The sequence below is a fragment of the Oncorhynchus gorbuscha genome, linkage group LG12 (genome assembly GCF_021184085.1).
Source record: "Oncorhynchus gorbuscha isolate QuinsamMale2020 ecotype Even-year linkage group LG12, OgorEven_v1.0, whole genome shotgun sequence".
NCBI lineage: Eukaryota > Metazoa > Chordata > Actinopteri > Salmoniformes > Salmonidae > Oncorhynchus > Oncorhynchus gorbuscha.
Genome location: NC_060184.1, coordinates 31,691,378 through 31,704,021, shown reverse-complemented (window position 1 = coordinate 31,704,021; position 12,644 = coordinate 31,691,378). Strand labels below are relative to the sequence as shown.

General features: G+C 41.6%; 1 protein-coding gene across 5 annotated transcripts in view; it reads left to right on the top strand.

Annotated features, from left to right (window-relative positions):
* Positions 1–6,029, top strand: part of LOC123990878 (guanylate-binding protein 1-like) — a 43,676-nt gene extending 37,647 nt beyond the window's left edge. For all 5 annotated transcript variants that reach the window (XM_046291835.1, XM_046291837.1, XM_046291836.1 and 2 more), the window contains 5 exons: positions 1,207–1,487; positions 4,247–4,459; positions 4,599–4,701; positions 4,951–5,144; positions 5,605–6,029. In XM_046291835.1, coding sequence (XP_046147791.1) covers positions 1,207–1,487; positions 4,247–4,459; positions 4,599–4,701; positions 4,951–5,144; positions 5,605–5,823 — 1,010 coding nt within the window. In that variant the 3' untranslated portion in view covers positions 5,824–6,029. The remainder of the gene's footprint in view (positions 1–1,206; positions 1,488–4,246; positions 4,460–4,598; positions 4,702–4,950; positions 5,145–5,604) is intronic.
* Positions 6,030–12,644: the final 6,615 nt, after the last annotated feature.

Here is a 12,644-nt window from a genome sequence, read left to right as displayed (position 1 = left end):
CTCAGGCGAGCAACACCTTGAGATGTCCTTAATATTAGATTTTGTTCACCAGCTGTTATTGACAAATAGATACAGACTGCCACCCCTTGTCTTACCGGAAGCAGCTGTTCTATATTGCCGATGGACCGAAAATGCCGCCAGCTGTATGTTATCCATGTCGTTGTTCAGCCACTACTCAGTGAAACATAAGATATTACAGTTTTTAATGTCCCGTTGGTAGGATAGCCTTGATCAGAGCTCATCCATTTGGTTATCCGATGATTGCACGTTGGCTAATAGGACTGATGATAGAGGGGGATTACTCATGCATCATCGGATCCTTACAAGGCACCCCGACCTACATCCCTGATATTTCCATCTCTTCTTCATGCGAATGACGGGGATGTGGGCCGTGTCGGGTATCTGAAGTATATCCTTCGCATCCGACTCATTAAAGAAAAAAATCTTCATCCAATACGAGGTGAGTAATCAGTGTTCTGATATCCAGAAGTTATTTTCGGTCATAAGAGACAGTGATAGAAACATTATGTACGATCAGTGTAGATGATGGGGAGGAAACAGGTAAACAGGGATTTTTAAGTTTTGATGCAATTGAGACATGGACTGTGTATATGTGCCATTCAGAGGGTGAATGGGCAGGACGAAATATTTAAGTGCCTTTCAACGGGGTATGGTAGTAGGTGCCAGGTGCACCGGTTTGTGTCAAGGACTCCAATACTGCAGGGTTTTTCACACTCAACAGTTTCCTGTGTGTTTCACCACCAAAAGGACATCAAGGCAACTTGACTGTGGGAAGCATTGGAGTCAACATGGGCCAGTATCCCTGTGGAATGCACCTTGTAGAGTCCACGCCCCGACGAATTGAGGCTGTTCTGAGAGCAACTCAATATTGGGAAGGAGTTCGTAATGTTTTGTACACTAATTGTAACACTACAACCATCCACCACTAAAATCACAACAGTCAACTACCACTACAACTACCACTACCTTTCACCATCACCACTTCCACTAACAACATCTACTACTACTACTACTACACCATCATTACCACTAAAATCACTACCAACACCACTGCTACTACTGCTACTACCATCATTACTACTACAAACACTACCACCCTCACTACTTAAACTACTACATCCACCACCATCACTACTACTACAAATACTACTGCCAGGTGTGTTGAGCCCCATTTTTCCTACGCAGTGCTCGGGAACCTGACAGAGATGTACGTTGACATGATACGGAGTGGGCAGGTACCCTGCCTGGACAATGCTGTGGTGGCGCTGGCCCAGATTGAGAACTCCAGTGCCATTGAAAAGGCCAAGGCCTACTACCAGCAGAGCATGGCAAAGATGGTGGTCTTTCCCACTGAGACCCAGCAGCAGCTGTCTATGGTTCATGCTTCCATGGAGAGGGAGGCAGTGGCCATCTTCATGAATAGTTCATTCAAGGATGAAGACCAGAAGTACCAGAAGGAGCTCATGGTATGGGAATATATTATATTCATGGTTTGCACATTGCATCATAATATTGTCATTAAGGTTCTCTTCGGGACTGAGTGGAGTACTACAAATCTATATAGATGTACTCAGGCTTTTCTAAAGTTAGCTAGCTTCAGTTAGCTTCACATTTCAGCTCAAGCTTCATCCATGTTACGAAGGTGGATATTGATTGTGCACCAGCCTCTTACCTGAGCCTGTTCACGCCAGGCTTGTTAGTGCGCGTTCATGTCACAAGTGGCAACATCAATCCATGGGCGAGTCAGTGCCACATTTACATTTAGACCAAAATCTCTTCTGCGTGAAGTTGCAAATGTTTCCTGTTATTACAAATATTGAATGTGTAATGTGATAGGCATTGTAATAATATTATTTTTTAACATACAAAACCATTGATTAATACAATATTTAATCAGTCGTCTTCCTCAACTGAAGAGGATGATGACACAATCTTTTTGAGAGGGAGGGAATATGATTTCATTGGTCTTCAACTTGCAACATACACTTCATTCAGGATAAATGGAGATAGCCCATGGACTTAGATAGAAATTGCATTATTGTATCTGTCCCATTTTGGCATATGTGAGAGCATGGGCAGCGCCATTGAGGCCATATACATTTTGAAATAGCCAATTGTCTTCTTCTACTTCAATGAGTTGGCAAACAAACTGAAAGGGTATGTGCTGCCACCTAGAGTATGTTGTTTGAACAGGTATAAAGCCAAGGTTTGCGATTTACTGACACCTGCTGTTATGGACTGTTTGCTGACGAGTATAATTAATTGGTCAATCCCTCCTGATGAAACAGATGGAATCCTGTGATCCTTCCTTAACCTAAAGGAAGACCCATCCAGCTGACTACTTCAACATTTTGAAAGTCTTCAATGGAGGATGCCCATGTAAAACCTTTTGGGCATTAGAGTCCTCTATATCTGTCTCTATGAATTAGTCCTGACTTACCTTGACCCAGAGCAGGTTAGATCTGAAGGATTCGTAGGTAGCTAAAAGTTGAGCCGGCTATCCCGAGTTTAACTCAGAGTTGACCGAAGTTAAATAGCTAACTCTTTTGTCTTGCATCGTAGTACACTACTCTGGAGGACTGAACAGTCTACTCAATTCATTCTCAATTGGAGCTGATGAAGATTTTCTCCGACTTGCATTATAGTGGTTTGGAAACGCGATGACATTTCAATAGGAGGCTAATAATTAGTAGGAAAACATTTTGTCATCATTGTGATGTCATCAGATTTACTTTAGATGTCGTATAATGTTAGCTAGCTAGCTAAGTGAGGGGAGAGCAACAGGTTTTAGCTAGCTAACATTAGCATTGCTAGGTATTTTTGACAAACTTTGCTAGCTAATGGTAACATTGCCATCTGTCTAAAGTAAATTTGATGACATCATAATGATGACAAAGTTGTTTCTTACTAATTATTGCATACATTAGCAATGTCAATGTATTTCCAAGCAACTATAATGTAATTTAGACTAAACAATCATAAGCCTTTAAGAATGACTGAGCACTCCTTGACTTTCAGGGGTCACTGTGACTACGGCGTCTTTAGAATGTTCATAACAATGGTATGATGCGACCGAGTGATGGAGGTGCAACCCATGATTACATGGGTTGCATTTGGGAGGATGAAAGTTTTTATTTTGGTGCATCTTGAGAAAAGAAGTTCCATGCTCTCAAAACAATTAACTGAACTTTGAAAACAGTTTGCTCTTTGCAAAATAGCCTAAAAATGTTTCTCCCCTCAAGCAACACATTTGCGTTTAACGTATATGTAAATTGGATTTTATATCTGCTCCACTCTTAATGGACGGTCATAAATCATTGTTTTGAATCTCAAACCAATTAATGAATCAATTAATACTTGTGCAAAAATGTATAAATTAAAGGGATAGTTCACATCACACAAATATACCCAAGTTTCCAAAATGTATTAGCACAAAAAAGTTACATTAAGATTATTTGAGCATGAAACTATGCTAAAATGCTAATATCGGAGATATCAACTTGCATTGTTTTTTTTTACAAAAATGCTAAAAAGTTAGCATTTAGAAACAAAGCCAAGGTGAACAAAGACAAAGTGCGGATTGTCGTCTTATCTTGTCCATAGACTGCTGACAAGACAAGGAAACCAATATGTTTTTGTAATTGGGGTGAACCATCCCTTTAAAGACATTTGACCCATGACCCCACCCCCCTCAAGTGGTCAAACAAAATACCTAATTTGAGAAGAGTTTTGGTGCTTTCTGACATTATACCACAAATCACTAGCCAGTTACTCAACCCTTCACCTTAGAGGCTACTGCCCTATATACATAGACATGGAATCACTGGCCACTTTAATAATGGAACACTAGTCACTTTAATAATGTTTACATACTGCTTTACTCATCTCATATGTATATACTGTATTCTATTCTACTGTATTTTAGTCAATGCCACTCCAACATTGCTCGTCCTTATATTTCTTAATTCCATTATTTTACTTTAAGATTTGTGTATATTGTTGTGTATTGTTAGATACTACTGCACTGTTGGAGCTAGGAACACAAGCATTTCGCTACACCGACAATAACATCTGTTCAAATTTTTATGTGACCAATAAAAACACAAAACATTGAATTATTTTAATTCTGTTAGACAAAAGTATGTCATAAACATCACACTGGAGTTCAAATACATGTTTGGAGCTAACCTCTTTTCTCTAACCAACCCGTCCATGTTTCTCTTAGAAAGCGCTTCAAGAAGTATATTCGACAATCTGTGAGAAAAACTCGCAGGAATCCCAGAGGGCATGCACGCACATCATCGAACACATATTTGCTCCCCTAAAGGTCCAACTTAGGAATGGTTCCTACATGACCCCTGTAGGATACAAACACTACTGTGATGATCTCAAAATGATGACCAGCGAATACAGATCAACAGGAGGCAAAGGAGTGAAGGTATGTTGGACTTGAATCTAACACAACCTCACTGATTGGTCAAAATGGAAGACTGGTGCCGTGTGTATTGGAGGTTGAGGTTCTGTTCTTATCGTCTCTTATCATGTGTGTGTGCGTACATACATGTGTGTGGTTCTAGGCTGAAGAGGTACTGAAGGAGTACCTGATTGCCAAGGAAAGCACTGGTCAGGCCATCCTGTCAGCAGACCAGTCTCTAACTGAAGCTGAATTGAAGGCCGAAGGTGAGGACCTTTCTTGGAATTATCCATCCAATTATCCAATTATCCATTATCCAACCTATTAATAATCCTATTATCCATCCATTCATTATCCAGTGAGTGGCAAACAGTAATCTTTGTAACTGTACTTTGGTTTTCCTAAAATCATTTACCATGACAGATGAGGGAAATGTAACCTATTGTGTTGCCCAAAATGACATAAATATATACATGAAATACAGTTTCTTGGTTTTGCTCTCTCTCTCTCTTTAGAGGAGAAAGCGAAAAGGAAGGCGTCTGAGCAAGAGAAACGAACCATGGAAGAGCAGATCAGAGTCCAGGAAATGTTGATGGACGATCAGAAGAGAACACACGAAGAGCATAAGAAACAGCTGTTGGAGAAGATGGAGGCTGACAAGGAAAATGCTAAAGTAGAGTACAATAGAGTTCTGGAGGCCAAACTCAAGGTAGGAACTGTAATAATGGAGACCAGCAGGCAGTATATTGATTTGGGGTTAAGGGATAGTCCCCTCAAAATACCTGACATGATTTTCCAAAACAGTCTTTATTTGACAGTTTTGTTTACAGTTTGTCTGCATTTTAGTCACCTTTTGCACTTTGAATTTGTTTTCTATTTCGCAAAGTTTTGTAAGATTTTGTTAGCCGCACAGCCTAATAACTATGATACAGTATTTTTTGTTGTAGTAACTGCTTGGTACTTTTGATAGACTTGATTTGTGCTTACCGTATAGTAAAGTTATACAGAATGAATATACATCTATTGCAAACTACAGTAGCAAAGTGTTTTCTTGATTTGCAAGTGACATTCTTCATTGGTAGTTGGTCGTACTAATTCAGAGGACAAGAATACAGCTCAATAGAGAGGTAAAATGCTTTTAGTGATTTAAGCAATGTTGGTCATTTCAGGAGAAGGAAGACCTCCTCAAGGAAGGGTTTCATTGCAAAGCACAAGAAATGGAGGCACAGATAGAGGACCTCAGGAAGGAGCAGGAGGAACAGGAAAAAGCTAAGCCCTCAATGTGGAAGCAAGCTCTGGATAACATTGGAACCGCTGCTCTAATGATTCCAGGATGGGGCAAATTAATTGGTGTTGGTTTGAAAGTTGGGTCACATTTCATGAACTGAAGGTCCTTTAGGGGGGATGATAGTATACTACCAAAATATAGTGTTTCACCACCATGTCCACTTTCGAGAAAGGTGTGGATAAATTCCTGTTTTACCTATCAATCATTAGACTGATTACTTTACATTAACCACTGCCTTCAGAAAGTGTGTTCATTTAGTTTGTTTAAAAGGCATAAAAACAATAAAGAGTATTTTTTAAAGGCAAATTAAGGAGTGTTCCTTTATTGAAATAATTGATCAGTACTTTTAATTTCATTAATTTGCACCAGACATAATAGAATAGTATGTGCATTGGGATGTTTGTAATAGGCTCAGTGTTAGTAAGGGCTTTATTTGTGCTCACAACAAACACTTTCTACACAATAAACAATTTATTTTCACTGATCCTGTCTTGATTAGCATGGACAAATGAACAGGATAATTGTTCATTATGTGAAACTGTAATGAACACGATGGGAGACAGAGAGCTGGTTTCAAGCTCAGGGCGAAGCAGGTGTTTATTTGTAAAGGACCACAGGAGGAGGCAGGTAGCTGGGTCCAGGGGCAGGCAGAAGGTCATACACAGGGGGTCCAACAAGGCAACAGTACAGGCAGGGAAGAGGCTAGTAACGTCGTCCGGGAGATCAGGCATTAGGTTGATAACAGGAAATCCGAAGGCTAAGGTACAGGCAGGGAATAGGCAAAAGGATTCATTAGTGAGGCAGGCCAAAACTATCATACACGGGAGAATTACATTGCGGGGAAAAACAGCTCCGAATAGAAGTGTGTCCCAAAACAAACAATACCTCACAATGATGGGGTGCAAAGAACTGAACTAAATAGTGTGTGATAATGACATACATTAATAATGACTGTTTATTTTCATCATTGAGCTTCATGAGTCTCCATAGTATGCTTTTCTCGGTAAGTCACATTATACAGACTGGCTTTGTTGAATAAGTTTGTTTGGATTGTGCAGTAAAGAAGAGGCTATAGTCAGATAATACATAATCACATACACTACATGACCAAAGGTATGTGGACGCCTGCTCGCAAAACTTCTCATTCCAAAATCATGGGCATTACTATGGAGTTGGTCCCCAATTTGCTGCTATAACATCCTCTACTATTCTGGAAAGGCTTTCCACTAGATGTTGGAACATTGCTGCGGGGACTTGCTTCCAGTCAGCCACAAGAGCATTAGTGAGGTTGGGCAATGATGTTGGGCGATTAGGCCTGGCTTGCGGTCGGCGTTCCAATTAATTCCAAAGGTGTTCGATGGGTTTGAGGTCAGGGCTCTGTGCAGCGTTAAGATTTCCCTTCACTGGAACTAAGGGGCCTAACCATGAAAAACACCCCCAGACCATTATTCCTTCTCCATCAAACTTTACAGTCGGCTCTATGCATTGGGCAGGTAGCGTTCTCCTGGCATCTGCCAAACCCAGATTTGTCCGTAGGACTGCCAGAGGATGGAGTGAGAGAAGGCGTTTTCCACTGTTCCAGAGTCCAATGGCAGCAAGCTTTACACCACTCCAGCCGACTTTTGGCATTGCGCATGGTGATCTTAGGCTTGTGTGCAGCTGCTTGGCCATGGAAACCCTTTTCATGAAGCTCCGGACAAACAGTTCTTGTGCTGACATTACTTCCAGAGGCAGTTCGGAACTCGGTAGTGCGTGTTGCAACCAAGGACAGACGATTTTAACAAGCTATGCGCTTCAGCACTCGTGGTCCCGTTCCGTGAACTTGTGTGTGACAGAAAAATGTGTGTGAGAGAGAGGGATCACGCACAAAAGAGTTTGGGATTTATTGCATATTGGCAGTGGCACTGTCCCCGAACAATATGGTTATAATGGGTTGGATTGGGATAACCATCCCTAGCCAGACGGGTTGCCTCCCATAATGCATCCAGTGCTACAGCAGCCAGGTTTACAAGACTAACAACCAACCCCAAAATGTTTTATTATGGAGTTGATAGTGACAACCACCTCCACATGCTAATTAAGATGCTCCCTCTACCTTGCCTCTGGACTTCCTGTAATCGCCATATCAGGTTGTTCTCCTTGTGCCGCTACAAGTTTAGCAAGAACAACAGAAAAGGCAACATTTGCATGTGGCAAAGAGGTACGGTGTTCAAAGCGTTTTGTTCAGAATATCAATCAGGCGTTCCAAATATAGTAATATGCAAAAACATGCTCCAATAGGTTCTTGTTAGGACCTAGGTCCTGCCTAGCACTGCCTGCCTCCGTGTTTATTCTGACCACTGTGTGACAGTCGATTCCCATTGTAAAAGGCCCATCTTTCCCATCTTCACTTAGTTCTAAGTAAATATGTCACATGGAACACATAGTATTCAGACTTTGCATTGTGAATGACAGTTTGTTTGATCCATTCAGTGTACCAAAAGTCTTCACAGTAATGAAAGTTGGCTTTACATCATGCCATTCTACATTTTGCAATCAGACCAACAGCACAGAATATAATACCTATAATTTATAGAATATTTTCTGTACAGTGATTGTTTCTTGTGGGCCGTGTTCGCACAGACTGCAGTCACGGTAAACACTGCATATGTCGGCTCAATCGGAAATGACCTATACATTTCAATCGCGATATAACGTGGATCTTCCGGGCTACAGATTGAATCTAGCCCATGGTCTGTGAATTTTGATGGAATAAACTGAAACTGAAAATAGAATTGACGAGTTATTATATATCTCAATGGACTAGATTCCATTGTCATTGTAGCCTATAATGGACTGATAAAGCAGGCTACTATTTTATTCTGCTATGATATTCAACAATGTTACAGACAGGCCAACCAACGTCAGACAGTAAAAACAAGGACATATAAGTAGCCTACACTATATAGATACAGGATATACAAATAAAGTGTATAATTTTGATTACACTTCATGGTCCATCTAGTGGTCTGTAAAGTGCTAGTACATGAGGGAAAGAGAGTGCAGAGATATGGGGCATGGGTTATGAAAAGTTCCGGGTTTGCACTGCTATGTTTTTTAGGCGTCTTGTCCTGATTGTTAGTGCTCTGTAAACACCTTCAGGAGAATACAAGTACACTTCATCTGAAGGGAGCTTGTTGAGAACGTGTGAGGGTATGCATTTTGACAGGATCAGACAAGATGAAAGTGACAAAATGTAAATGTAACGAGTGGCTTGTACCACTGTGTCACATGTTCCTTTAAACACACGAGCCATCCAATCCAGGTCATGTTCAGTAGTCTGGTAAAGTAGCACCACCTATAAAGTCACCAACAAAATCAAATTAATTGGTTAAATCCAAACATATCCACAAAATAAAGTGAGAGTAGTGACTGTTTGCTGATGGTGGCCTTGATTCAATAGTGTTTATTACACCCCTGCACTAACTGCTTAATCTGGGGAAAGGTTGTGATGAATGAATAGGGTCCAGCAGAGCAGTATCAGGCGATGGCCCTTTTGTTGATTTATGGGCACCATAAAGAGGCATTTGAATTAAGTAGGCCTCTATTCTTAGCCAGAGAGTGGTCAGAGAGAGAATAGGAAGAAGAGAGATGGGGTAGGTATAAAGCAAAGGGAATAAAAAGGAGGGACAGACAGACAGATTTAATGTATGTGCCCTCTGACACCTGAAGTTGCATGGGAAACGGTCCAGGAACAAAGGACAATGCCAAAGGACCAGTCAGCTCTGATGGGCTAAAATGTATCTCTGCTATAGTATCCAGAGGACTATAGAATGAGTGATAGAATAGTACTATATTATCCATGTCTGGTATCTATCTGAAACTAGTTCACTGAGGATAACTCTGATGTGGCAGGGCTTGCAAACCTTCACAGACTACAAAAGGAAGCACAGCCGCGAGCTGCCCAGTGACACGAGCCTACCAGACTAACTAAATTACTTCTATGCTTGCTTCGAGGCAAGCAACACTGAAGCATGCATGAGAGCATCAGCTCTTCCGGATGACTGTGTGATCGCGCTCTACGTAGCGCATGTGAGTAAGACCTTTAAACAGTACTCCGAGCATGCTCTGACCAACTGGCAAGTGTCTTCACTGACATTTTCAACCTGTCCCTGACTGAGTCTGTAATACCAACATGTTTCAAGCAGACCACCATAGTCCCTGTGCCCAAGAACATTAAGGTAACCTAAATGACTACCGACATGTAGCACTCATGTCTATAGCTATGAAGTACTTTGAAAGGCTGTTCATGGCTCACATCAACACCATTATCCCAGAAATCCTAGACCCACTGCAATTTGTATAATGCCCCAACAGATTCACAGATGATGCAATCTCTATTGCACTCCACGCTGCCCTTTCCCACCTGGTCAAAAGGAACACCTATGTGAGAATGCTATTCATTGACTACAGCTCAGCATTCAACACCATAGTACCCTCAAAGCTCATTACTAAGCTAAGGACCCTGGGACTAAACACCTCCCTCTGCAACTGGATCCTGGACTTCCTGATGGGCCGTCCCCAGGTGGTAAGGGTAGGTAACAACACATCTGCCACGCTGATCCTCAACATGGGGGCCCCTCAGGGGTGCGTGCTCAGTCCCCTCCTGTACTCCCTGTTCACTCATGACTGCATGGCCAGGCACGACTCCAACACCATCATTAAGTTTGCCGAAAACACAACAGTGGTGGGCCTGATCACCGACAATGATGCCTATAGGTCTATAGGGAGGAGGTCAGAGACCTGGTCGTGTGGTGCCAGGATAGCAACCTCTCCCTCAACGTGATCAAGACAAAGGAGATGATTGTCCACATCACCAACAAACTATCATGGTCCAAATACACCAAGACAGTTGGGAAGTGAGCACAACAAAGCCTATTCCCCCTCGAGACTGAAAAGTTTTGGCATGGGTCCTTAGATCCTCAAGAAGTTCTACAGCTACACCATCGAGAGCATTCTGACTAGTGGTCCTTCTGTAGCTCAGTTGGTAGAGCATGGCGCTTGTAACGCCAGGGTAGTGGGTTTGATCCCCCGGGACCACCCATACGTAGAATGTATGCACACATGACTGTAAGTCGCTTTGGATAAAAGCATCTGCTAAATGGCGGCATTGCATCATTGCCTGGTGTGGCAACTGCTCGGGCCCTCCGACAGCAAGGCACTACAGAAGGTAGTGCGTACGGCCCAGTACATCACTGGGGCCAAGCTTCATGCCATCCAGGACCTCTATACCAGGCGGTGTCAGAGGACGGCCCTAAAAATTGTCAGATTCCAGACACCCTAGTCATAGGCTGTTCTCTCTGCTACCGCACGGCAAGCAGTACTGGAGAGCCAAGTTTCGGTCCAAGAGGCTTCTAAACAGCTTCTACCCCCAAGCCATAAGACTCCTGAGCATCTAATTAAATGTCTACCCAGACTATTTGCATTGTCCCCCCCTCTTTTATATAGCCTCGCTATTGTTATTTTACTGCTTCTCTTTAATTATTTGTTACTTATATTTCTTATTATTATTAGCTTTTTAAACGTTTTTTAAAAAGTTCTTTTTAAACTGCATTGTTGGTTAGGGCTTGTAAGTAAACATTTCACTGTAAGGTCTACACGTGCTGTATTCGGCGCATGTGACAAATACAATTTGATTTGATATTATGTTTTTTATTTATTTTCTTTAAATTAATAAAAAATGAAAAGCTGAGTTTTTCATGTCAATAAGTATTGAACCGCTTTGTTATAGGAAGCCAAAATAAGTTCAGGAGTAAAACTTTGCTTAACAAGTCATATAGTAAGTTGCATGGATTTTTTCATGTGTAGTACTTACTATATAATTTACCAGTGTAGTGTAGAATACTATACTACACACTGTACAGTAGTATCCCTCAATTTTGTAATATACTGTAGAATACTATACTACGTACTGTGGTATCCCTCGATCATGTGTAGTACTTACTATATAATTTTGCAGTATACAATACTACACACTGTGGTATCCCTGAATCATGTGTAGTACATACTATAGAATTTTGTAGTATACTGTAGAATACTATACTACACACTGTGGTATCCCTTGATCATGTGTGGTACTTACTGTAGAACATTCTGTTGAATACTATACTGCACACTGAATTGATATGTTAATATTTAATTTGATTTGCTTATAGCCATACCCCTCCCCCATATCCCAATTTATGCCACCCGTGATTGAGAAACATACATGCCAAATATAGACCATACCAGCAGTATATTTTGTTCCCTACAGCTTATGGAAAATTTGCTCATAGCATTTGTGCTGAAGGTAAGTCTGCAAAAACACTACTGTAAATACTATAGTTGTTTAACTATAGTAATACTAAAGTATGTACAGTATACGTTAGTAAACTGTAAATACCACAGTATACTTGAAAGAGAGCAACCCAGCTCTACATGTTTGTTGACCTGTGACCCACTGACACCGCCTCAAGTTGAAGGGGATTTTGTAGCACTTTGAGGTCAAGGGCGGTGCAATTGCCATGTCAAGCGGTGATGCAGCCTGTCAAGATGCTCTCGATTTTGCAGCTGTAGAACCTTTTGAGGATCTGAGGGCCCATCCCAAATCTTTTCAGCCTCCTGAGGGAAAGAGGCACTGCCGTGCCATCTTCATGACCTTGCGGGTAAGTATGGACCATGTTAAGTCCTTAGTGATGTGGACGCCAAGGATCTTGAAGCTCTCAACCCACTACACATCAGCCCAATTAGATGTGGATGGGGACATGCTCTCTCCTCTTTCTCCTAAAGTTCACAATCAGCTCCTTGGTCTTACTGATGTGGGGGATCAGGGAGTACAGGATGGGACTGAGCACAGGCCCCTGATAGGCCTCCGTGTTGACGGTCAGCTTGGCGGAGGTGTTG